Source organism: Ammospiza nelsoni, chromosome 3, assembly GCF_027579445.1.
Source record: "Ammospiza nelsoni isolate bAmmNel1 chromosome 3, bAmmNel1.pri, whole genome shotgun sequence".
Lineage (NCBI taxonomy): Eukaryota > Metazoa > Chordata > Aves > Passeriformes > Passerellidae > Ammospiza > Ammospiza nelsoni.
The window spans coordinates 58,015,901-58,043,363 of record NC_080635.1 but is presented as its reverse complement, the minus strand read 5'-3'; the positions used below and the strand labels follow the sequence as shown (position 1 = coordinate 58,043,363).

Here is a 27,463-nt window from a genome sequence, read left to right as displayed (position 1 = left end):
AGAGGAGAGGAGAGGAGAGGAGAGGAGAGGAGAGGAGAGGAGAGGAGAGGAGAGGAGAGGAGAGGAGAGGAGAGGAGAGGAGAGGAGAGGAGAGGAGAGGAGAGGAGAGGAGAGGAGAGGAGAGGAGAGGAGAGGAGAGGAGAGGAGAGGAGAGGAGAGGAGAGGAGAGGAGAGGAGAGGAGAGGAGGCAGGAGCCCTTCCCTTGGGGAGATGAGGGGTGTCATGAACCCCAGCTGTGTCTGGGGAAGGCACTAATGGGCAGCAGGACAATCTGTGCTGCAGAGCTAATGCCCTGTGCAGGGACTGACACCTCCATAAAGCCCTGGAAAGGTGAGGAGGAGACTGTTTCCACGTTTCAGAAAGCCCTTGAACGAGGAGGGGAGAAGGGCACTTGTTGAAAAGGATGACAATCAGACCAGAGAGAGGTTCTGCTGATGCACACTGTCGGTTTCCATCCCTGTCAACCAGGGAAAGTGTCACCCTGATCAGTGCCCTCCTTCTTCAGCCATCATAACTTCTATTGGTCCAGATTCTTCAGGGGCACAGGAGGACAGGTTAAAATAGCTATCCTCTCCTCCTCAAGGTCATCTAAACAAGCACTACCATTTAAATCCTTCCCCCACAAATGTAAATGCTAACAAAACAATAAACAAAAGTCTCAAATAGATACAGAAATAAATACAAGGTCACTGAGCTGGACATTCCATATTTTTAAAGCTGTTCTGTTCTCTGTGAAGAACCACAGTCCCTTCTTGCAAATGGTGTACTCAGAAAAAAAAAGTATTTATTCCATATTCATAGAAAAATACACTACTTGTATTGAATGTCCTTGTGCTTAGAAGGGAAACATGAAGTTTAATCCATATTCTGCAGCAAATTCTGAAGTGGTGGCAGCTGGAGAACAAATTCCCAGTATGGGAACAAAGTTCTTAGCTCAGTGCTGTCCTTCAGAAGTCAAATATAAGAGTTGGTGTCCGTGTGTTTCCGTTTCTTGCCACATTTTCCAAAATGACTGTTGAAACAGAAGGGGAGAGGGGTATAAATGTGAAAAAATAGGCAAATATGTAGTTTAAGTTGTAGTCCAAGCTGCAGTACTGAAACATTATTTTTTTCCATAGAAAATTTCCTCTTCCTTTTGTTTGTACATTGAATCAGGCAAAAGTTGTTAATGTAATATTCAAAGTCTCTCCTTGAAACTCACTTATAGCACTAGGACCTCAAATTATTTAGCCAAGGTCCCTGGATATTTGCAGGGCAGTCTGGCTTGCTGTGTGCCAGGAGTGGGTAAGCTGTGCCTAAAACTCTTCAGCTATAAATCCATCTCATATGTGACTTTTAAACGATCTCACAAATTGTGGAATTGCATCTATAAGGGACCCTTCTTCACAGGATGCTTTGACTGAGGTAATGGCTAGGTTTTTTGAGCAGAGAGTTGCAGACTATGCTTTGCAGCACCTCTCTTGTGCAGTGTTGTTGCTTTTTGCTTCCAGAGATGCATAGGACAACTTTGTGTCTCTATGAGAAAAATACAGGTTTTATCGCCGTACATTATTTTAATAGCCTTCCTTAGTGATATTGCAAAGTTCAGCTTTCTGTTGAGGAAAATACCACCTGCTCATGGCATCTACCCAACTAGGGAATTTACTTTGACACTGGAAAACATCAATACTTTATGACAGTTGGTAAAGTTGGAGGAGAGCATCCCCTGGAAACCTCACCCAAGTGTAAGTAAGAAAATCCATCTCATACCTAGGAAGCTGCTCCACATCCTCCACTGTCTCTGGCAATGACATTCCCTTTGTCTCTGGTAAAAGCAATACCAGGAGGCCACAGACAGCTGCAAGGATACCTACAATGAACATTGAAGAAATACAAAAGCAATAAGGACATTGTTACTTCTTTTATTTTCAGCATTTATCCACTGAGAAAAGTTTATTCAGATTGAGTTTGAAGTGAGATGTTTTAAGTGCGTCAGCTATTTCTGATTAACCTATTCTAATCAAACACCTCTATGTTACATTAATTTAGCCTATTACAAAATCACTTGAGGGCTAGGAGCTCATTTGCAGCCTGATCTCTGCAGAGGGAGATCTTAGAAGTCAAAAACCTGAGGTAAGTGCACATGGGCAAATGTACAAAAACAGCACGGGAACCAGGGTGCGATTTCTCATGTAGAACAAATCTGCCTTTTCTCAAAGGGCTCTGTCATGTGGATGCATCTGTGTTTCCTGAAACCTCAGAGATTTTCCTGAATACTCTCTTCTTTATCCATGGCCAAAGTAAATTATGTGGTTCAGAACAAAAACTCCTCCTTGGGGAGCAGCATTCAGATACAATCTGAATTAGGAATGGATATTTTGGAATAATTTCCTGCATAGATATAATTCATATTAATGTATTAAGTCAAAAATAGAAGGGCTGGAGCAAAAAATCAAATGTTCCCTGAGTGTTGCATAGTTCACTCTGATCCTCTCTGATTTTGTAGCTGTTTACTTAAGACAGAGGGGATTCATATGTCCCTCAGAGGCAGCAGAATTTAATAATTAGATAATGCGAACACTGTACTTCTATCTATAAATTTTCTTGAAATAATGGTAATCTTTTGAAATATTAAGGTCTATTGTCTTTCCAATTTTGTTTTCAGCTAAAGTTGCCACTGGTGCAAATTTCCCCTCATATTCTATCCTTTTCGTTTTGATTTTTTCCAGTCACATCTACCTTGTAGAAAGAAGTCTGGTTTACCCACAGACTCCCATGCAATTACAGAACCTAGCTGAAATTTTTCTCAGTCTTAAAGCACTTGACATAGCTTCTTTTCTGCTCCCTCAGCAGAGTTACCTAAGCAGACCTGAGCTCTTCCACACTGTGCAGAGCAATCACCTTTCACCCATTTGCCATTCAGCCTCTTGCTCTAGGCAATAAGGTTGAGAAGCACTGCTCTGCAGGGGAGATAAGGCCACTGCTTTTGACCCAAAAGAAAAGCTCTGTTAGGAGAAGAGTATTTAAACCAAAAGTATATTGTAAATTAAATCTTACTGAAAATAACTAGAGGTAGCTCCAACCAAATGGCTGCTAATCGGAAAAGCAGGAATGGGGCTATGATCCCACCAAGATCACACAGACTTGAACACAGGGAAACACCAAAGTTTCTGCAAAAGACAAAAAGTACCAGATATTAGAGAGGGGCTACCAAACAGAGTAGCCAGAAGTTTCAGGAGTAGAATGTAGACTTAGGTCCAAAATTATCTCTTCAGTGTATGCCTTCCACATTTTTTTAAACAGTGGCTATTCAGAGCAGGAAACTCTGGAGACAACCAAGTTTAACCAAGGACAGTGAAATCGGAAATGGTGAAAAGCACAGGGAAAAGTTGAAAGATTCCTGGGAGCTTGTGACATACCTCAGTGTTGTAGGGTACAATTCACTGTTCACTAGATAGACAACTTCAAAAGCTATTGTGATGCTCAGTCTTCCCAGCGTGGCAACTGTTGTTTTGAGCCATGGGATATCTGTTCATACAAAAAGAAACACTTCTGCATGAAGTGTGCTCTGCCACACCAGCAGAGCATTTCTGAGAGCCCAAGGCCTGTCAGCAGAAATTATACCACAGGAACACTGCCAATCAGACTGAAAGGCCGCTGCTGTAGGTATCAATCTATAATGGCATTTATTGCTTTCAAATGTCATGTGAGATGGAGAGTAGAAATCACTAGAGTTGATTGATTCAAGATACTGGTGGGGCATAACAGCATGGGTGGGAGAATAACCATGATAAGCTTCCACATCCAAATTGTGCTCCACAAAGGAGTATTTTTCTATAGAGAGATGTTATGCTGCAAGAAACACTGTTGAGTCACCTCCCAAAACCTTCTGACCCCAAGGAAAATACCTCTAAAGCTGCATGGAATCATAGAATCACTTAGGTTGGAAAAGACTTTTAAGACCATGGAGTCCAGCTGTTAACCCACCCCTGCTACTGCATCACTAAACCATGTCCCTAAGTGCCACATCTACACATCTCTTAGAAACCTCCAGGAAGGCTGCATTAAAATCATTCTCCCTAGAGCAGTCCATCTACCCTTTGTGATTTTTCTAGCCACTCCTAATTATGCTAGTCCTGGTCATCCTCCCCTCCCCTTCCATCATACCTGGCACAGGCTGTACCTGGCACTGCCCCGTGGGCTCTGCCCAGCTCTCCCAGCTCCACTCAAGCTCTGGTGAGCAGCTACTGCCCTGAATACATCAGCAGGAAGCCCTTGGACATCAGCAGGGATGCAGTGGCCACTCACACACAGCAGGGCAGAGCTGCCCCTCTCATTGTGAGCAACCCCTCTCTGGAGATCTGGTGCTCTCTGGAAGTGCATGACAAGGAATGTGACAAGCACTTCTGTCACACTCTTGGGAGAGGGCAGTCTCCTGAGTGGTCTAACCATGACTAGGCAGACAGAAAGGCAAGTGAAACAACAAGCCTGAACTTGGCACAAAGGGGAGCTCTGCCACTGGAGAGGGCTCTGGCACTGATTGAGTTTTTTCAAATCTTCAGTGGAAGAAGAAGAAAACATTTCCGTTTTCCCTGAACCAAAAAATGAGACACTTGGGGTTTTTTCCCTTCCAAAACAACCAAACAAACCACCATCAAACTTCACCCCATGTTGTAAGACACTGCTTTTGCCCTGAAGAGTTCTGTTTTCAAAAATATATAAGATAAACAAAGGCTGGAAAGAACAAAACAAATCCACATCATCTCCATGGCATCCCTTCAGTCCATCAGACTCCCAAGGTGATGGTGACGTCCATGTGGGCCCTCCCTCTGCCAGGGGACTGGAATTTTGTGAGCAACACAGTGTGAAGGGGTTCAGATCTGAGAGCTGTGGTTTTTTCCATCTGTATAAACAGACTTCTTTAAAGCAGGACTTGGACCTCAAATGTCCAACTGTAAGTATCTTAATCCCAAGGCTGTCCTCTCCTACTGAGAGAAGGCTGTTGGCAGCCCCATGATATATACCTTGAGAAACTAAAACCTCTTAGGATGGCCAGGACTGTCCCTCACTTTGATAGGAACAGTTCTGGGGAGGAACAAGCCTTTTTGATGTCCATTGAGCTTCTGGTCCCCAGCCACAATAAGGCATAATGCTATGGTTATATACAATCCAAAGCACCTCCAAATGCCTCTCTAGGGATACAAAAACCCAAAAAAACCCAAAAAAACCCAAACAAACAAACAAAAAAAAAACCCAAAAACCCACCAAAAAAAAAAAAAAAACCCAACAAGAACAAACAAAACCCTCCAAAAAAAGGGTAGGGAAGGTAGGGAAAGGTAGGGAAAACACTTTAAAGAAAGAAGAGAAGTGCTGGGAAGCCTTTGCGCAATATCAGACCTTTTCTCTGTCCTTGAAACCAGATAAGAATGGCTTAATCAAAAGCCATATCTTTCTCCCAGCCTCTCAGCATTGTCCAAACTCCTGGGAGAGTGAGGGCGAGGCAACAATCTCTGTGATGCCAACCACAGCCCCTACATTGTGTTGTGGTTTGCATTGTTTTGTTTGTAAAGGAAAAGACTTACCAAGATGAGTCACCAAAATCACTGATTTCTTACATCACTAAGTGTGTTCCAGGTCAGGGAATGTATTTTCCCATTATGTTTCTATGTTTTCCCCTTGCATTTGCCTTTACAGAGCGTGCAGAGCCTTGATAGAAGTTTTCTCTAGGGCTGCTCCCAGCTGTTGTTCATAACCCATCGAAGAGATGGCTGTTCCATGTGCCAGGGAAACAAGGTGCTGTGCTACATGCAGATAGGGTGTGCTGTTCCATGACTGGGTGCTGTCTGTATCACCAGATGCTTTTACTTTTACCTGCAGCTCTGTGGGCTCACTATCCTTGCTCAGGGGGTGCCATTGAGCAGCAGAGCCTGTCCCAGGGCAGGGAATGAATTACCTTCTGGCAGGAAGGCAGTGATGAGGCATGCCACGCTCGCCACGATGTTGCCCATGGCGAAAGGCAGGCGCCGGCCGATGCGATCCATTGTCACTATGATGAGGAAAGCAGAGGGCAGCTCCACAGCTCCTGAGATGAAGAAATCCAGATAGAGGTTTCCTCCGGTAATTCCCAGGCGCATGACAAGCCCCTGGTAGATAAGGGCACTTGTGAACCTAAACAGCAGAGGGAAAAAAGAGTTGGGTGGCAAACAAATGGTTGCAAGCAGCTGGAAAGACCCTAAAAGGCACAAGGGAATCTTTCCTCAAGACCCCTCACCCAGGTAACAAACTGGGTGACATGGGCACTCACCAGGCGTACATCAGGATGAGCGTGTTCCTCCTCATCTGGGGAGTCCTCACCAGGTCCAGAAAGGAGGGGTTGCTGACCTCCTCGTTGCTAATAGTGATCTGAGGAGACAAGTGGGCAGCAGTCAGCTGTCACAGGCAGGCAGGCACTGGTGGGGATGCCATGGGACAGAGAGAGAGAAACGGCAAGCGTTTCTCACAGCGGCTTGTGAGAAGTTTTAGGGAGTTGGAAAAATGTGATAACTTGTTGAGTATAAAAAATTTGCAGGGGGTGTTTTTCTACTTTTTTTTTCTGTTCCTCTCAAGGACAGTGCATGAGAAAGATGTTTCTGTTAGTTAGCCAAAAGAATAGAACCTATCATACCACTCTGTAAAAACCACGCGGTGTGACGGTGTTCGCAGGGGTCTTAGGATGAGGGAAGAGACGAGGATCTGACTCCATGTTTCAGAAGGCTTGATTTATTATTTTATGATATATATTATAGTCAAACTATACTAAAAGACTAGAAGAAAGGATTTCATCAGAAGGCTAGCTAAGAATAGAAAAGGAAGGAATGATAACAAAAGCTTGTGTCTCGGACAGAGAGTCCAATCCAGCTGACTGTGATTGGCCATTAATTAAAAACAACCACACGAGACCAATCACAGATGGACCTGTTGCATTCCACAGCAGCAGATAACCACTGTTTACATTTTGTTCCTCAGGCCTCAGCTTCTCAGGAGAAAAAATCCTAAGGAAAGGATTTTTCATAAAATGTGTCTGTGACAGCATGGTTCTTTTGAATAAAGCCTTCTTTGCCTTTTCTATGATCCTGCCTCTCGCCTGTTCCTGCCTCAATCTCGGCACAAGAGCAATACACTGGGACACAGTTTCTGTGTAAATACAGTGATCAGCAATATTCCAGTCCAGTGAGCAAAGGTGTTGGCAAGCCAGCTTGCTGCTCATAGCACTCCAGAGCAGTGCACAGGTGTTGGAACAGCTAATAACTGGATATGGCTGTTAGCTTTCCTTAATGAGATGATTGTGCAAAAATCAATTTAAAAATCACCAATCTTAACTTGAGAACGGAAAAATTATTTCCTCCTTGTTGACCTGGATTTACTTGGAAGGTAACAAGCAATCATTGTCACATCAGGGCCACTGGGCACAGAATTGCCTTCTGCCAGGGGTGGCAGGGAGGAGCAGACAGGGCAAAGCAATGGGCTCAGGGAAGCAGGGAGAGAAGGGCTGAGCAGCAGGCAATGGGCTTGGCAACATCACTGGCAGCAAGCTGGGCAGCAGGAAGAAAAGGGGAGTGAGAGAAAGAGCAGAGATCTATAACATCTATGATCTATGATCTAGCTTGAGTGCTACAAAATATTCAACCAGTGAAATTCAGAGGGTCCTGATATAAATACACACACGCTGTGCTGAACATGGCTTTTACCCTGAAAAAAATAATGTGCTAAGTATGAATTAATGGTTCTCATACTGCCTACAAAGTATAATAAATCTGCTCTCAGCTGCCTGCAATCAATCACAATGAGATACTCAATGAAACTACTGGTTAGAGGGTTTAAGACTAACAGAAAAGAGCAGGATTTCAAACAGTCCTGTGTTTATCCTTTGAAGTTCATTGCTGTAGATAGTACAGAGCCAGAATACCAGTAGGGCCAAAAAGGGATTAGTTACATTGATCTAGGCCAGTTTTTAACTCTGGCCAGCAGTTTTTAACCGAGCCAGGTGAAAACCCCTCATTCATATGGTCATTTGGCAAGTGAGGAAGACCCCAGGAAGATAAGGCAGAGGCAATTTCAGGCAGGGACCAAACATGATACTGCCCAAGACCTGGCAGCCACAGCTGGGATTGCTGTCAGCTCTCAAAGCAGCTGTGGGGAACATGGGGTTAAACCTGCTGTGCCATTTTTAGAAGGATTTTAGGCAGCCTTGCTGCTTTAATTCTCCATTATTGACCCCTCCTGAGAGGAGGAGCTAAGAGAGGAGCAAACCCCTCTCTATTACCACAGCACCTGCTGCTCACAGAGGGGCAGGAGCCCAGGCCAGAGGGGAGACAGGAGTGGAAAGACAGAGAAGCTCAAGGTAACATGCAGATCCATGATGACAACACAGGTAAAGCCAAAGGCATTGCCTGAGGGTCTCATCAGCTCAGCCAGGGCTGAGCCCAAAGCTTTCACCCTTTGTTTTATTATATCATAAGGTAGCACAGCTGTTTTTCAGTGAGATTTGGCTGGATGTGTTTACACATGACTTTTTCCTAACTGATTGACACAAAGCTTTGTAAGTAAGACAGAGAAAGCCCACACTTGTTTGAACTTCCTTTCTACTCCCTCTCACTTTTCTTCTGTAACCAGAGCCAAAAGTTTTCTTCAAAGCGCTGCCACTTGTGCTGCATGCCAGAGTCCTTAGTGAGGCAGGCTGAGGTTGCTGGGTTTCTGCACTGCTCTTGGACTCTCCATAATATGGTTATAAAGCTGCCATGTCTGTTGTTTATAAGAACAGGCTGCCAGCCATCAGTTGTGACTTTGTGCAAATATGGTTTTAGATTTCTAGAGGACTAAAGATAAATTCAGCACAACTGCCGCTTGTATTTTTATGTCTTAATAAAGTCAAAATAACCCCCAGCGTGACTGAGCACTTTTTTATAGATGAAGAAAAAAAGCACTATGGAGAGTCAACACTTTGCAGGGGAAAAAATCCTCTTTTTGTTCTGTGAAGTCAAGGAGAGCTTTGCTATTCACACCAGTGCAGTCAGGAATTCAGTGACAGGGCCCATGTTTCCAAAGATTTGAAAACCCTAGATGAGCCCTTTATAACTTCCCTCACATTGTCATGTTCCAGCAAAATTACATATCAGTTTTCCCACAATGATTTTTGTGTACATAGTTCTACACATGCTTAATTCTTCATGGGCCATGCAGGCTTATATGTACGTGTATGTATATAACATTTACATATGTAATTTAATGTATTTAAGAAATAAACATGTCTAGAGATATTCTATAGGGTAGCAAAAAAAATCTGTAGATAAAGGGACAGGTTTTGATCCAATATTCCCTTAAGAAGCAGCTCTACTCAGAGGGTTGCAGTTCATTCTGGTTTTGGACAGAGACCAAAATTAGAAAATTAGTTTGAAAAACTCTCCATGATAGAATAAATATGAGCAACTGGGAAAAAAGGGTTTATAATTTAGAATTAGTTTAATAAGTTCTGGTTAGCATTGACCTACACCAGTGTCATAACTCACAAAGCAAAAGCAGCAAATGTTTATCCTTTTTCATATAAAGGTCATCTGTGGTTTCTGCAAGCCAGCAAAAACCCAAAGCTGCAACATCCAGAGCCGTGTAAGAGACTTGGCTGATGAAATTGATACAGACATACTGGAAAATCTGAGCCCAAGTGCATTGAGGAATAATGCCTCTCACTTCTTCCTGAGCCTCCATATCTGCAGCATTTAGCCTGAAATTCTGGAGCTGCTTCATGAAAGAGAAGTCTGATATCAGTTAATGTGAGAAATACCCTTGATCCATTACCCATGCACTTCCTGGAGATGCTCTCTTTCCCCTGGACACAGCAAAAGGATGACAGAGATTCTATATTAAAAAGGTCCTAGGAACAGAGCCAGTGCAAATCTGGATGTGTGGAGGTTAATCTGTTACAGCTGTGAGTGGCTTAAGGCCATGAGCATGGACACTTTTGAAAAAAAAACAAAAACATAAATACAACTTTAAAGAAAAAACTAGGAAAGACATCTTCTTGACATGATGCTTTGAAAATGCTGATGTTTAGAGAGGAAGTGGGTGTATGAATGTGGGGCTGAACATGGAGAGGAAGCTGCGGAAGCACAAACTTCTGCTACATGACTTGGGGCATCTTGGCACTGCATAATTGTGATCTGGATGTGGGAATCACACTGGTGTATGTGCCCCAGCAAAAGACCATAGATTCATAGAATCATAGCAAGGTTTGGGTTGGAAGGAGCACTAAAGTTCATCTAGTTCCAGCTCCCTTGCCATGAGCAGGGACACTGTCTATTAGGCCAGGCTGCTCAAAGCCTCATCCAGCCTGGCCTTGAACACTGGCCAGGGTGGGGCATATACAGCTTCTCTGGGAAATCTGTTCCAGTTCCTCATCATTCTCACAGTGCAGATTTTCTTCTTAACATCTAATCTAGAACTGCCCTCTTTCAGTTTGATGCCATTCCCCCTTGTTCTGTTCCTTCATGCCCTTGTCAAAAGTCCCTTTCCAGCTCTCTTGTAACTGTCCCCTAGGTACTGGAAGGCAGCTCTAAGATCTCCCTGGAAATTTCACTTTTCTGGGCTGAACACCCCCAGTTCTCTCAGCCTTTCCTCACAGGAGAGGTGCTCCAGCCCTCTGATCATTTCACAGCCCTCCTCTGGACTTCAACAGCTCTATGTCCTTTCATAATCTCATGTGCTTTAGCAAGGGGTTTAACAAGGTGCTGCACCTGGGTCTGGGCAACCCCTGGGATCAGCACAGGCTGGGAATGAACAGACTGGGAGCAGCCCTGCCCAGAGGGACTTGGGGGGCTCTGGTGGGTGAGAGGCTGGACATGACCCAGCAATGTGCACTTGGATCCCAGAGAGCCAATTGTATCCTGGGCTGCATCCAAAGCAGTGTGGCCAGCAGGGCCAGGGAGGGGATTCTGCGCCTCTGCTCTGCTGAGAGCCCACCTGCAGTGCTGCATCCAGCTCTGGGGTCCCAGCACAGGAATCATAGAATGTTTCGTGTTGAAAGGGACCTTAATCACTCCAGTTAACCACATCTGTTCTCACTGAACCATAAGTCCAGTGCTGCAGTAATCATGGGCTGAGAGCCAGACATTTGCAACCAACACAGGACAAGCCAAATGCTGCAATGTCATGGCAGCATTATTTGCATTAAATGCATCAGTCCTTTCAAGTTCTGTCATGACCGCTGGCCAAAGGACTGTGACTCTAACACTTATCATCCTACTTTGTGAATAGTGTTATCAGACAGAGCTTCCTCATTTTCTCCCTGTTGGGATGGAAGCAAATTTATACTTGAAATCTAATTTCCTTTTCTCTTAGATTTGTGAAAGGAACTTCTAGAAAAAGAGCCAGGAAAGTGGATCATGCTATCTCCACTCGCTCTGTCACATCAAATGGCAACTGCTATGAAACACCACTGCCCCTCAGGGTAGTTTCTGATATTTCCCACAAGTTTTTAAAGTGGGAGCGTTACAAAAGAAAGACCTGATTCCTTGTTTTGCAAACTTATTTTTTTCAGCCTGTATATTTCCAGCCAGTTCACTTTTCCCATCTTGCAATTAACAAAGTAGTTGTGTGACTGACAACAAACTGTTCTGGTGTGACTCTTCAAGAGTGCTGTCCATCCCTTAGAGAGAATGCACTTTAACACCACTGAACCTTTCCAAAGCTTAAGAAAGCTTTGGAAAAACCTCTAGCTCAAACACATGACTGTACCTCTGAGTAATGGGGTGAGAGAAATTTCCCATTGTGTTTTGCAATGCTGCGCATGATTTTCAATGCCTTCTCTCCCTTTTTGCGTGTCAGGAGCCAACGTGGAGATTCAGGAACCACCCTGTAAGAACACAAAAGTGTAAATAAGGCTTTTACCTTGTAATATCATAAGTAAACCAAAGTCTTTTATCTTTTACCCTGTGTTAACACAAAACCCAGATTTGTCAGTCTTTGGGACACAAAAACTCTGTTGAGGACTGCTTTTCCAGACAGCCTTCTGCAAAATATTTGATCCTATTGGGCAAGAAAGAAGAAAAGAGACTACATCAATACTCTGCAAAGCTGAAAAATCAGAAATTTTAATATTGTATCTGCACACTGGTTGTCAAAAGTATAACCAAAAAGCAAAGAAAGTTCCTGTAGAACAGCAACAATGAAAGCCAACACTAAACATAGAGTAACACATACAGGCAGATCAGGAAGCTTCTGGCTGTATCACTGTAAGATACACGCACACAAACATATACTTCTTTTATAAACTGAACAAAGCAATACCACTGATGGGTGCTTCAGATTCTGCTAGCCTAGGGTTAAGATGATGCACTGTTTTAAGGTTCACAGCAGGCAGTGTTTAAGGAGGCAGTTCAGGAGGAGGCTCCTTGGGTGCTAACTCTTGGGATCCATCCCACAGGACCGCTGCACTGAGACAGGTGTTTGCCATGGCTCAGAGCTCTGCTTTCTCATCAGCTGTACTGCCCAGCCCAGGGGACCTGAGAGCAAGGTCAAACTTTATCTAAGTAGATAATGGGAGGCAGAAGTGGGATCTCATGGCTGATGGGAAAAATCAACTTCGGTCAAGTTAACTTATAAAACAGAGCAGGGTTATGTGAAGGGCCAGTTGTGGCTGATCAGAGAGGCAAACTATGGGCAGAAAAATTAGAGTAATGTACGTCTGTGATTCACTAAAGAGGAATTACAAATTACATAGACAACAATGTGCAAATAGCTTCTTCCTAACCTAGATCTTCCACTCTGGAGACTTGGAGCCACAGCAGGACTCCCAAGGTGCTCAAATAGCAATAGCAATAATGACAAGAGCAATGACCGCAACATTACCAATAGTAGAGCAGGAAGAGGAAGTTGGGCAGTGAAATGGCCAGCTGGATCCCCTGCCAGGTGGGAATCAAGTATGCAATTCCAGGGAGAATTATAATTCCCAGGGTAAAGAATATCTGAATCACAATTCCAACCATCCGCTGATCGGAACCAACGATCTCCGTCACTGAGCAGAGACAAAGCCACAATGAATAACACAGAAACAAACCCAAGTCGAAAATAAATTATTAGAGGTGAAATATAAGGAAGGCTATGCTGTATCAGGCCACAGCTGTGTCTAGCCCAGCATTTTGTCTTCAGCAGTGTGGGCGTTCACTGAGGCTGTCCAGGGCAAACACGAGTGACACCTCCTCATCAGCTCACCCACCCTTCTCCAGCCAGAGGGGCTTCTGACTTTGTGTTTGCTACTGAACCACATAGGGCCACAACAGGGGTCTGAGACTGCATCATGATCATGTGCTTGGTGGGAAATCCTTAGCACTCTCCCTGGTGCAGTTTTGGCACATGCCCAGACAAGGGGATCCTTCAGGCAGAGGCTGCTCACAGCAGGTAATATGGACAAGGCATCTGTGGGGAGGAGAGCTTAACCATATCATGGTTGCTCTGAGGGAAAGGTGTGATACAGTCTGGTTTGTTCATTTATTAGGAAAGTTTTAGTTTTTGTTTTCTGGGTTTTTTTTTAATCATTTGGTGGATTTTTTATTTTGTGAATGTGTCTAATAGCTCTGAAATCTATGCTCATTTTTCAGGCAATATCCCATCTCACTTCTTCATGCATTGCTCACAACTGAGGTAAGCAATGAATGAAGAAGTGTCTCCTGTTTTTTCCAAAACAATCTTCACTACAACACCTTCACAGTAAAAGCAGAGGGTATTACCTTGGCTTGCAACATGCAGAAAACATTTTCTTTTAAATTTATTTATTTATTTATTTATTTTGCTAAAGGAGACACAAATGTACAAGTAACAATGGTTTGTTTTGGCTGGCAATGCAGAGAGATATGACAGCATGACCATTTTTATGGATTATCCATCACCTCTGCATAGCTCAGGGGCAGCTCTGTTGCCTAAGGATAGCTGATTAGCACTGGCCCCAAAAGAACTGGATTGTATTTTTACATACATACAAAGGGAGGTTATTGGGGCAGCTGAAGCACAGATCAAGAGCTTTGGGAATGTATTAATTGCAGCCTCCCTCCTGGTGCAAACAAACCTATGATCTGTACATGTATGTTTCTTAAAAGATGTTAGGTTGGCAAATACTCTGGGTGATCCCCGGAGATAAGAGTTGATCCCTGAAGGGATTTGGAAGGAATCACTCTATCCAAGAGTCAGGCACCTTGCTTAGGCCTGCAGTAATACAGTGTTCCTGAGGTTCTCAGGATCTCTGAATCTTTCCCTAAAGTCAGGCAGCCTGATCTGAGCATTGAAAAACATTCCTTTCTGTTAAAGCTTGGCCATTTTAAGGAAGCCCTGGGTCTCTCATAAAACATATTGATGGTTAGAGCACTTGCCAAAGTCTCAAGATAAGATCTCAGCTTAAAATTAAGCCATGTGCATGGAAGTAAGAGGAAAAGCAGCTTCTGGTCCTTTCCCTGGATCTTGGACAGGAGCTGCTCAGCAGTGTAACTTAGCCCAGAAAAACAAGGTTCTTGTGGGCTTTAGGTACTAAAAGGGCTAGACTGGTATGTTTGCACATAGATCACCACAGTGCTCCCAGGTCTCACTGTAAGTGTTTATGTCTGGTTACAATTCCACTCCCATTCATCTAACTTCCACCAGGAATTTTAAACACTTGTCACAGGCCTCATGGACAACAGCAGTGCTACACCCTATATAACGTTATCACTATGTTTTGGATTATAACAGTAGATCACCAAATGACTGGTTTTATTTTTAAGTAAATCTGGCATCCTGTCTCTTGCAGGATGCCTTCCTCAATGTCTGGATTTTTCTTGCTTTATGACTGCCGTGCTGATCCTGGCAGGCATTCAAGAGCCCACAACAGTATCCTTTCCTCGTCAAAAGGAAGCTTGCTGTGCAAGGAGCTTCATTGCTATAGACTACAGACTGATGAATTATAATCTACCAAAGATTCTGTATCCCTGCTGCTTTGATGCTATTTATAACAAAGCTTCCCTTTCTTTTCCCATTTCAGGAAAATAATAATCCTAATATGGAACCTGGTGTGCAGCCTTGACAGTTAGCTAAAGAATGAAAGCAGCCATCCAAGCTGTCCTCCCAGTGAGGAGAAGCAGCTAACTCCTCTGAACATCTGTGTAGGACATTCAGACTCTGCCAAAATAAACCATGTCCCTGTTTGTGTATCCGGTTTGTTTGGGGTTTGCTCTGTAGAGTTTTTATCATCCTGGTGATCTTCTATGTAATAACAAAAACTTTATATATCAATAATCCATTCCCCCACCTCTTAATCATTGGAGGACAAATGCATTAACCAGGATGGATTTGGGTTACTCTTTGTCTGCTGACTCCAGGCCAGTGCTTTGCTCCCAAGAGAAAATACAATGACAAGCGGATACAGCCAGAGTCTTTGTCCTCCAAAAATCCCTCACTTTCCGTAAACAAGAAAGAAAGAGGGTAAGAGCTCTCACCAATCACGTAGCATGTCATCCAGGTTCCCTTGCCAAACATGCCTTGGAGAAACCGGAAGATCAAAAATACAGTAAAATTTGGTGAAAATGCCACTATGATACCACATATCCCAACCCCAAGGCAGGAGAGCAGGTAGATGAGGATTCTGCCATATCTGTAAAAAAAGGAAAAGAAAGTGGAAGTCATCAGTGGTACCTATTAAATATCCTTCAGTAAACATCAGCCAGAAAGCTCCTCTTTGCTTCCTTTTTGTTTCTGTGTCTTTCTGCCCTTTCTGGATCCAGATGTGCACAGTAAAGTTTGGAAACCACAAGAAAAGCTCATTTTGTGGCATTTTAAGCTCCAAACAGGACCAGTAATTACAACTGCTTAAAGTTTCCAGACCAAATCAAAGCAAAGATTACATTGGCTGGGTTTTGTTAACTCAGTTTGGAGATATCTATCCCAAGAGAATTAAACCTGCAAAATGTTGACACGAGCCTATTGCAGGTGATACTGAGAGTGGTTTCCCCTCCCAACAAACCAAAGTATGAGCTCATACTGTACCTGTCAGCAGCATAGCCCAGGATGAATGCCCCAGCCAGGAACCCCAGATTGAGGATGGCCTGTGAGAGATCCAGCATCCAGGCATTGCCACACACAAGGTCGTACTGTGGGAACAAGGGAGAGACATAAACACCCAGGTGAGTCATTTGTCACCCTCAGGGCAAAACATTACAGAACTGCATAGGTCCACAGGGAAGGGGAAGAGGAAGCTCAGATTTGCTTGCTCAATAACAAGCACTTGGTGGGCCCACTCTTAAAGTGCTCATGAATAGGGAGAGCTCCTCCTTGCCAAGAGGATGCTGTCTTTCATACATTGCCAAGAGGATGCTGCCTTTCATACATTGGTTGTCCAGATTTGGAAAGCAAATTGCTCTTCTGCAAGCAGCACCGTTAAATATGGTGCCAAGGCAGAGTCCTGACTTTGTTTGGTGCAGAATAAGGGTCCGCAGCCACTGCCAGTGAAAACAGCATCTTAGAGAAATCTGTTCGTTTAGTTATTCTCCTTAGTGCCTTCTAGATAAAAGCAAAAACATGTGGTCTCCAAGGAAACTGAAAACAGATCTCAGGTCAATTGCAGACACACTGAATATATGTTTTCTTGCTGAAGCTTTCCCAGACTTTTCTGTTCCTTATACTGCAGCATCTGTAACTGCCTAGCACTGCTAGGGATGGGAGTGGGGATGAGAGAAGGCAAAGGGAAGGGAAAAGTGGTTGAGAGGAAGGAAGGGGCTGTGAACTAAAACTAGAATGAAACTAAAATGGAAGTAATTCTATAGGCAGCATGGCAGTGGAAATTACTGTAGTTGTTTCTGGAGAATAAAGACATTTAACTACTGCAGACCATTTGGGATTTAGGAGATTTCAATCCATACCTGGAGTAATCTTTGCAAGAATGAGACCTCAGGACCAAAAGAAGCCACAGACAACAGCAGCTGCCAGCATGTACCTAGAGAGACCCTTTTGCTTTCAGATGTGAGCTGAAAGAAATTTTTTTTATTGTCAACAAGGTGCTGGTTGCTGAAGCACACACAGTGTGCCACATTTGTGCTCACCAGCACATGACAACACCAAGGCTCAAGCATTCTTCTTGAGCAGAGTGGGCTCAGGGTGGGCTAGGGAGACAGCAGCCTCTTTGGCCATTTCCAGTTCTCCAGATTCTAAAATGTTGTGCCATGTGCCCGAGCTGCATCCCAGACATTTGCATGCTGTAATGCCCAGAGTATTATCTGGGCCTGAGATATCAGGGGTCTCAGATCACACAGGACATACAAGGGGCACCTCACAGGTCTCCAACCTGGTAGATATCCCATTTCCACTGACTTTAAACAAAGTCATGGTTTGGATGTCAACCCCATTACTCCAGGGAGCCTGACTGGTCACCTGTCAGCCAAGTCAAGCTATGAGCACCTGGCTTCCACTTCTGTAAATCTGGAGCAAGAGCCACATAAACCTCTGAGAAGAATAAAACCTGCTCTCAGCTGTCTTACTCAAGGGCAATTGCAATGCTTTCCTAAATTAGACTGAACATGGAGCAGCACTTTCAGATTTCAGAGGCTGCTTAACCTCTTGCTCTTTGAAGCTATGACAATGCCAGCAAATGGTATCAAAAGATGCATCTTTGGAAATCAGTGGGGATTTATGAGAATGGCCATTAAAAGAACATTTTTTAAAATCACAGTGCTATTGCCTGTGCTGATGACAGATGTTGGGACTCTCCTTGACCCCTTTTCAAAAACTGAAAAAAATATGCTTTTTAAAAATTATTTTATCTCTCTCTATTGTAAACAAGCAAGGAATAAACTATCATGAAAGAAGGCAGGAGAACAAATGGATACCAGAAAGGAAGGGGAAAGTATCTTTAACGGGGAGGATTCTTTCATCTGTACATCAATTTCCTACTATTTATGCAGCAGCTGAAACTACCTCTACACTAACAATGTAGTCAAATATTGTATATATTCTGGGAAATAGTACCATACAGGAAACTTCCTAAGGAGCTAAGGGCTCTTTGAGAAGATTAGCCACAGTACACTGTTCTCCTAAGTTAGCCCTGCACTTTGTCACTTTCTAAGTATTTAAATAAATTCTGATATAGATAAGCACTTCTGCTTGCTTGACGTAGCACCTAGCATTGAAGTCATCACGCTGCTAATGTCTTGTTTTTCATTTGCAAACATAACCTTTAGAGGGGAATGTAACCTTTAAAAGAGAATTGAACACCCCGCAGAGACCTTTTCTTTATCCGGGCTGCCTGTCAGACCCACTTCAGTGCTTCAGCTGTGACCTGGCTTGGTTGTGCATGAAAGTTATCCCTATGTGCATCCCTTGGACAAAAATAATCTGCAGCAGTTTACCCATGTTCTCAGACTGCCTGCAGTTAGTCCTTAGTGCTAATGATACCCTTCCCAAACACCTCCCACGTTCCTTGCTAGCAGCCTCCACAGAAGGCAGTGGTGTGGTGCCTCCTGTCTCCTTCTGAGCGTTCATACACCTGCCCATGCACAGGCTGGTGTTTACACTTCTGAAAATGCTAAAGCATTTATTGCAGTGCCAGAGGGTGGGGAGAGAAGGATATGAAAATGTGATGTAAAGCCTTAGGGTTTTCTTCCCCTGATCTTAAGCCTATTTGTTGTTCTGTACAGTGCTGGCTACACCCCAACAGACCCTGTTAGAAACCAGAGTTAGAAGCTGGCTCTTCACTGTAATCACCCAGCGAGTGACCTAGCTCAGCCTGCCAGCCCCAGCTAAGGGCACATCCTCCTCCTGGCTCTGCTGTGCTCTCAGCCAAGCCCCTCAGTGCACTGGTGCAGCACCCTGCACAGCCCTGCAGCTCACCTCTGCATTCAGTCCTGGCCTCCCCTACAGGATTTCTGTCCACTCTAGGACACAAACCACTGTGCACCCAAACACACCCTTTCCATTTAGGGAGCTGACTGAAAAACTGCCCAAACTGGGAAACTATCCACTTCCTCACTGTTCTCTCTTAGCCTTGGTGATGAACTCTGGTGGTGTTCACAGGGGTCCCAGCACGACAGAAGGGATGAGAATCTTGACTCCATGTTTCAGAAGGTTGATTTATTATTTTATGATATATATTATATTAAAGGAAAATAATATATTAAAACTACACTAAAATAATAGAAGAAAGGATTTCAAGGAAAGGGAAGGGGAGGGAAAGGAAAGGAAAGGAAAGGAAAGGAAAGGAAAGGAAAGGAAAGGAAAGGAAAGGAAAGGAAAGGAAAGGAAAGGAAAGGAAAGGAAAGGAAAGGAAAGGAAAGGAAAGGAAAGGAAAGGAAAGGAAAGGAAAGGAAAGGAAAGGAAAGGAAAGGAAAGGAAAGGAAAGGAAAGGAAAGGAAAGGCAAAGGGAATCTTGTGACTGACCAGAGGGTCTGAGACAGCTGGACTGTGATTGGCTATTAATTAAAAACAACTACATGAGACTAATCAAGATGCACTTGTTGCATTCCACAGCAGCAGAGAATTATTGTTTTTCTTTTCCTCTGAGGCTTCTCAGCTTCCCAGGAGAAAAAATCCTAACGAAAGGATTTTTCATAAAATGTGTCTGTGACAATGAGCTGCCATTGTGAGCAGAAATGAGGTGCTGCCAGCACAGACAGGCAGCAGGAACCAGCTCCTTCCAGACATTCTTCTTAACAGATGGAAAAAGCAGTTCTGTCCTCCCTGCCAGCCTTGCAGCCCAGCCACTGCTGGTTGGAAATACAACCCTGTCATGAATGTCTGCACATGTGCTGAGGCTTGGGCACCAACGAGATGCTCAGATTTACAGGAGCAGTGCTGTGACTGGGTGGAACAGTGCTGGGTGCTTCACTGATCTATACAGGAGCAGCAAACCACCCAGGTGAGATCTCTCTGTGAGAAGGAAGAGGCTTTGCTCTGCTCCCTGTAGCTCCTCAGTGGTGCAATCACTGTAAGAAGGAGTGGCAACTGGATGAGCTTGTACATGACTAATGACTGGGAAATATGGAACTGTGGCAACTTCTCCTTTCTTCATGGCTTTGGAACAAGGCCAACATTTTCCATTTCAGTTTGACCTGCAGACTAACCACAAACTTGTAATTCCTGGTACTTGAGTGACCTTTATTCACTTCAGCAGACAGATCCCTGTAGAAATATATCGTTTTAAATCACAACATGCCATTAACAGCTCCTCAAAATGTAGCATCCTTGGGGAGGAGTTTTGAAGAGCTTTACTGCCTGTTACAATTAAATTACAAAACAACGGATTAAACTCTATGGCCAATAAAGAATTTTACAGTTATTCCCCAGCCCAATTGCAGCAGCATGTCCAGAGCCCAGACACACATTTTAAATGGCATTCACACAAGTGACCAGAAAGAGTTTTGTTTACCCTTTCACTGCCAGTGGCAAATGGTTCAGTGAGATATTCAAGTTTAAGGAAACCTAGGGGGATGCTGACTGTGGCTACATGTTCCTGAGTTGTTGCTGCGCAGTTCTTCTCCTCTCCTCTTGTCAACTGGCCTTTCAGACTGCTGTCTTTCCTACATCCTTACTGCATCAAACCCCTCTGCAAGTGCATGCAGTGGAAAGGGAGAAATTGCCTTCTTTTTTCCTTTCTGTTAAAGCTTCTGGCAGAATGCTCAGGGATCAAGCAACTGTCCTTCTCCCTGTCTTTTTTCAAGCTGAGCACTTACCAGGACAGGAGGAGTCAGCCACTACCCTGCTGCCAGGGCCCTGGGGCTCAGGGCCTGAGGGACAGGTGAGTTTTGAAAGCTGTGTAAGTCTCCCTCCTCTCCTGTGCATGACCAAAAGCCCATGAACTTTGTGTCCCTGCCACTGGGATCACCTGTTGAGTGTCCTAGCACAAAAGGCCTTTTCTGTACTTCTCCTTTGTCTCTTCAAGGATAAAGCAAGAAAGAGGTAGAGAAAGTCTTCATCTCCTAATGGGAGAAAAGCAGCAACTGTCCTCAAAATAACAAGAAAAAAAATTGAACCCTCAAGTAGTTACGAGGGTTTGATGGCAGTGGAAGACACACAGCCCCACTGGCATGACCCCTGCAAGCAATTGCTCCAGCCCCTCTCATACAGAGAAATCTTAGTCACAGTTTTATTGGAAATTCAGCAGTTGCTTCTTCCTCTGCTCTCTGTGTGACCTTTCCCCTTCTCCCTCCCCTAATTAATATTAATCCCACCATGACAGTGAAAATAAGACCGGATACACTGCCACGCCAATAACAACAGTCACACTAGATCAACAATTTGAGGGTAAATTGAGTTGTTTATTCCCTTGGAGGAGGATAGCATAAGGATCAGCTGTGCTTCTTCCACCCTGAGTTTGACTGACATATTACCTCGTACTCTGAGGGACTGAAAACCATGAGACAAAACATTATTTTTGTTTCCTTCCAGGTTTCTCTGCAAATGCTGACTGGTATTTTCTGAGATGGCTGGCAAGCAGAGAAGTAAGAAGATCGATTCCAGCAGGTGCAGTAGGCTACGCTCAGATTATCATCTGTCCACCTCAGACCTCACACTTCAGCAACAAAGTATTGTTAGGGCTCAAAGTGGCATCATCTACAGTGTGAAGCTTTGCTGCACACAGGACATATTGAAATCTGTCCCTTCTGCTCAACTCCTGCCAACAAAGGCTGAAATCAGTGCTGCCTAAAATATGCCCATCTGTTCTGTAGCTGCTGCTGACCACACAGATCTCCCTCTTCCTTTCCTCCACCACCTCAGGCCATTTCGCTGCAGTCACAATTGTAACTCATGCCCATGCCTTGAAGAGTTACCAATGACAAAAAGGTCTGAAGAAAATGTTTCTTCCTTGGCACACTATTTCCAGCCACCCTGTCACAAACTGCTTGATTTGTCTCTCAGGGATTATAGTGCAAAGTGCCAAAGCCCAGAAATCTTAAGGATTAATGACCCCATCTTCAGCACAGTTTCCTGGAAAAGTTAGGTTTATTGACTTCTGTATGTCCTGAATACATGGGTCCTTCACAAGGCTCACCCAGCAGGACTTGGCAGTGAGAACACTTTCTGTTTCAAGTGCTACAGAGGTCAGGGGGTGACCTGGCTCCCCTCCAGACCCCTGGGCCAGAGCATGAGGCTGTGACCCTCCAGTCCACTGCACCCTCCCAGCACATTTGTTGTTTCTCCATCTCCATCTGCTGCACAGAAACAACACAGTCCTTCCCTTCCCTCCTCCCTCTGAGCAGCTGCTGCTGTCACCAGCCCTCCCTCCTGTGCAGTGCCAGCCACCCTCTGGGACCAGCATCATTTCAGATGGCACCAGCTGGCATGAGTCAGGAATTGATTTACCTTGATTATTTACCGTGTCAGGTTCCCTCTCTCAAGAAAAATCTCAATAGCCACTGCATTCCCATCCTGCTGCTGACACAGCTTCACAGGGAGATATGCAAGGCACACTCAATTAAACCAGAGCTGATTGCACTGGACCAAGGTCTTCTGCACAGCTCCACCACATCAATTCAGCTGTGTCTCAAAATGATATCTTGAAACCTTTCTGTCAACCCAGGTCTTGTTTGCTCACCTCAAACACAGTGCAGGTTTGTGTGTGCAGCACCAGTGACAACTTTCTGAAATCTGGATTGCCCTCACAGAAAAGCCTGACCTAAAGCAATGGAGCACAGAGACCATGGCCATGTCACTGTGATAGTGGAGCCCTGGAAAAAGTTAAAGATAGAATCTAAAATGTTAAGCTTTGTGTTTTCCCAGATCAACTGCACCTGCGTAAGCAGTATGATAAATTATATAATTGTTAGATGTGATGATTGTTTAGTAATTAAATATAATTATTATATAACCATAAGAAGAATAATGAGAAACTATGTTGGAAATTCAGAGGGGGGCTAAGCTTAGCTGAAATCTATGTATACAATAGAACAATATAAGTTTAATAGTTAAAATGAAAGTTATATAATGATAGAGTATAAAACATGATCATCTCGGATGTATGGTCGGAGTCAGATTTAGGTTGAATATACCCCTGGCACCCAGAGCTCTTAATAAAAAGCACCGCATATAATCGCTCCGTGATTATGTTTTTGAATGCTAACAACTGCAGAGGTTGGGACTTACTCTCATATATATATGCCCATTGGACACCAAAAGATCTTAAGAGGGAATCTTTAGCAAAACTGCATTGCCCATCACTACAACAAAGTAACTGGCTTTGCCATGTGTTGCTTCCTGTGATGATTTCTTAATACAAATTGCTCTTCTCAAATGCTGAAGGAAGAAAGTCCTGCACATTTGTAGGGGGATAAAATATAAGAAAATAAAGATAGTGTAGAAAGTAATCTTACCCCTAAGGAGCTGCAGCTGGGCCAGTTATCAGAGATTAGGAACAGGCCTGGCTTTAAGAGGCCACAGCTGTAACCAATGAGAAGCAGAGTGCTATAAAAGAGTGGGGTGGCTGGGTGAGAAGGGAATAGAGTTGGTTGGCTGCTTTGTGAAGAAGAAAGAGTCAGTGCTCTGAGGAGATGTCCATGAGAAACACCAAGTAGGTATGAAATTTTTGTGGTAGGGAGACAACAGCATGGAACCCCTGCAATAGGATGACAACATACCTTCTCCCAGAACCTCACTGTACCCCCAACACTGATACCTGGGAGTCCTGCAGCAGTAGGTGATGCAGCCAGCACCCCAAGCAGTACTTACAAAGAAGTGTGCTTTGTATCAATCCACACTCCCCTGTTTCCCTTTGCCTCTTTCTGTTGGTGCTACTGTGAACAACTTTGCACAAGACAGCTGTCTAAGATGAGAGAATGGCCAGTGGGCAGCGTGAGCAGTGAAGTACCACAGAGCCACTTATTTCACAACTCCTCACAAATTCAGCCACATGATTTCACTCCTGAAGGGTGCTCAGAGCTTACTGCAATAGCTTGTGCTTTGGCTGCCACACCTCCTGTGTGATCTGACATCTATCCAAAGGGAAGGCTTTGCATGACTGCTTTTGGCCTCTAAATCCCCTGCCACACTGCAGATCCACACTGGAGCTGTGCTTGCCATAGGCCTGGAAGCACTCCTTCAGTACACTGACTTTTCCCTCCCTCCCTCCTCTCTCTTTCTCCCTGAAAAGGAATCCTGAGACTGTTTTGTAACTCCTCCTTTTGACTTTGTCTCCCTGGTCACTTCCACTGCTGATTCAACAAGACATGCCAGTAATCTTTAGCTGAAAGAAACATTTCTGCAATCATGGACAGAATGAAGCATTTACAAGTAGATGGGTAAGAAAAGAAGTCTTTGGTGAGCTAATTAAACAGAGCCTAAATTGAGTCATGCTTTATTAGAGACTCAGCTGGGAGAAAAGAGACTTAATTAAATCTGGGATATAAATTGTCTTTGCTGGGTATATAACTCATTAATAAAATATCAAGCCCCTTTTAGGAGCTGATCCCAGAGCAAGTGAGTCAGGACATGCATGCCACAAGCCTCCTTTTTAGATTAAGAAATTGAGCCTCATGGGGTATGATTTATCCAGAAAATGTTGCAAAACTGGGAAGAGGTTCCAAGTTGCACAGGTCACAGCCCAGCAGCCTCCATCTGAGGTGGACCTAGCCAGCAAGAGTCACTGTCTCTAGGAGTGACAGTGACACCAATGGTGGGACCTGCTGCCCTGGCAGAGGGGAGAGACAGTCCCAGCTTTGCAGACTGTCACTCCAAGGTTTTCCCAATATGCACCTTTGGGACCTTAGGTGGGAGTGCTTGCCCAATCATCCCTTCATCCCTCCTCCCTTCCCTGGTCCTGAAAGGTCTTCTCAGCAAAGAAGGTAGTAAGAAAGTGAAGATGGATGGGATATTTGCTTGAGAACATTGAACCTTTCACTCCCATTTATTGCTGCAAGACAAATACTGTTTCCTTTTCCCATAGCTGTACCCATTGCTGTTGGAAAATCACAGTGGCTCTGTTAGATACACAAAGTGCTGCTATAAACAGACTCTGAGCATGATCTTGTGGACACAGCCCACATGCCTTCACCTGCAGCAAGGCTGAAGAGGAGAAAAATGGACAACTACAGAAAAAGAATCTCTATATTTTTATTTTTAAGGTGTGACTCCTCGCAGTCCCCCAGCAGAGGTACCTTGGAGGCAGCAGCCTAAACTTCCCACTGTGTCCATGTCCTATGGATTGTTTCAGAGCCAGGCTGCAGCTCCCAGGCACCACTTGTGTGCCCTCCCTGCCTTCCCCTGCCAACGTGGGCAGAGACACATCATCATTAGGGACCAAAGTTTGACACCAACTCCCTGCATGCCATCTGCAGCCTTCTGAGCAGCCTTGATGTCACAGATCATCCACAAAAGCCAGATCTGAACCTTTGCTCAGGGCCAGTCGGGTGCTCTGATTTCTCCTGGGCACAGACCCCGCCTGAAGCTGCTCAGGGGGCTCAGGGAACAACGCTGCTGCTTGGGACAGCCCGACAGAGGATACAGCAGCCCCAGCTGGATGGGAGAAGGATGCTGAATTGGAAGGAGGGGATAAGCATCTCCGGTCAGTGTTTGCTCAGGGCTCTGCCTGCTGTGCCCAGCTCCCTGTTTTGGAGCACACAGCTCCAGTGCAAGCACCGAATTAAGGCACCAGACAGGTAGGAACCAGAGCCCTCAACTGTGCTGACACATTTTGCAGTCCACCTTGATTATTTCTGAGCCAATCCCTCCAAGCACACTTTGGATTTTTCATCACTGCATGAGTGACGATTGCTGTCAGAATTACACTAAAACACACACTCCCAGAGTGCAGACTGTATATTGAATCCAAACCACAGCACACCCATGGCACAATTACAGATTACACAAAGGGTCTCCTAGGAAAGAATCTTCACTGGCCTTTTGCAGCCTCATTAAAAAAAATCACTGCATTTGCCAGTGCTTACAACTAGTGATAATAGCCTGCTGTTCTCTGACACTGATATTCAGGAAAAGCTGAATGTTAGCTTTGGACAAAAACATGTTTGTTTTTTTTTTTTGGTTTTTCTTCTTTAGTAAGCACAATCACTTCTGCTGACTCCTGCCAGATCTTAGATAGGCAGTCTGCCACCTGTTGTTTTTTTATTACCTGCAAACTTACATGTTCAATACTGGAAATACAGAGAAGAGATAATCTGCATTGATCCTTGTCATAGAGTACACTTCGAATTTATACCACCAAACCTGAAACTGAGCACCTGAAGCCTCAGCTGCAAGGAGTTAACTTTTTGTTTTAATCTGACATTCCTCTATAGACAGAGCAATATCTCTGCAGGGCATTCAATTTAGCGTGGGCACTTGGCTTTGAACAGCCGCCTTTCATACCAGCTCACCTTTCCCTAAAAGCTCGGTGCTGGCACTTGATCATACTCATAGTCCTGATTTGCTTGCGACTCAGAATTAAATAAACCTGCAAAGGAAAAGCAGCCAGCAAAGCAACAACCCTTACATTGGCAATCGCATTTTACCGCTGCCATCCCACAGCAGGATGGACACCAGCGGTCAGAGGGTGGGTGTTTCCTTACCTCGCCGACGATGGATGCTTTGGGCTGTTCGTAGACCCAGTGTCCGTGGCAAGGGGCGAGCGGCGGGCTGCCATTGCCATAGCGGCCGAGCGGGCTGCTGCAGCTGGCCGAGGCGTCCCAGGTGACATCCAGCCTCTCGCACTGCCCAGCGGCCGACTCGTTCCCCAGGAGCAGGGGCAGCACCGTGAAGTTCCGCTCCTCTTCCAGCGTCCAGCCACATCGCTCGCTCAGTTCGGCTGCCCCGGGGATCCTGCACCAGAAGTTGCCTGGTGCTCGCCCGAGGAAAACTACGCTGGCGAACAGGGAAGAAAAAGTGATGCCTGTCTGGCTGAGGAGGAAAAAGACCCTCTTCTGAAATCTTCCAAATTCCCCGGCCTCCTTCAAAACCTCATCGAAAGATGGCATGATGCGAGGCGGTCTGTCCGCTTGCAGCAGCCCCGGGGGTGGCAGAGCTTTCGCTCACACTTCGCACCGGCTGCCGGCGCTGCCTACGGACGGGACGGTCTCGTCTCTCCTCGCTCCTCTCTTCTCATGTGCACGCACAGACGGACGGAGAGACAGACAGACAGACCCGCGGGCGTGCGGTGCCGGCGGGGCATGAGCGGAGGCGGAGCGGGACTCGGCTGCGGGCGGACATGGGGGCACAGACGGGCACCGGGCTGACACACCGGGCTGGCACCGGGCTGGCACACAGCCGGGCACCGGGCTGGCACCGGGCTGAGCGAACTCACGGACTGCCGGAGAAGAGAGAGGGGCGTGCGTTTCCTATTCATCCCGCGTGTTGAACAGATTATGTAATAAACCCCGTTAACTCCTTCGGGACGGGCGAGCCGCGAAGGGCAGCTCCCGCAGCGCCTGCGATAAATTAATGTGTAAAGCAGAGTTAAATGGGAAAGAGCCCAGGAGCTGTTGCAAAAAGCATCAGTGAGTGATGCAGGCTCTCTGCAGGA

The 27,463-nt window shown here is 45.0% G+C and overlaps 1 protein-coding gene across 3 annotated transcripts; it reads right to left on the bottom strand.

The window, feature by feature from the left end:
- Nucleotides 1-213: 213 nt before the first annotated feature.
- SLC22A3 (solute carrier family 22 member 3) lies at nt 214-27,216 on the bottom strand. Of its 3 annotated transcripts, XM_059468259.1 has the most exons (11): nt 26,514-27,216; nt 16,018-16,121; nt 15,471-15,625; nt 12,859-13,024; nt 11,746-11,863; nt 6,284-6,381; nt 5,933-6,147; nt 3,399-3,507; nt 3,037-3,149; nt 1,750-1,849; nt 214-1,012 (listed from the first exon to the last, which is right to left on the bottom strand). In XM_059468259.1, exons 1-11 carry the CDS (start codon nt 26,916-26,918, stop codon nt 955-957), a joined length of 1,641 nt encoding a protein of 546 aa, XP_059324242.1. In that variant the 5' UTR covers nt 26,919-27,216; the 3' UTR covers nt 214-954. The 3 variants fall into 3 exon arrangements, 2 of the variants coding, with proteins under 2 accessions (XP_059324242.1, XP_059324243.1); XR_009418059.1 differs by lacking the exon at nt 3,399-3,507; XM_059468260.1 differs by lacking the exons at nt 214-1,012; nt 1,750-1,849; nt 3,037-3,149 and having other exon boundaries at nt 3,481-3,507; nt 5,851-6,147.
- Nucleotides 27,217-27,463: the final 247 nt, after the last annotated feature.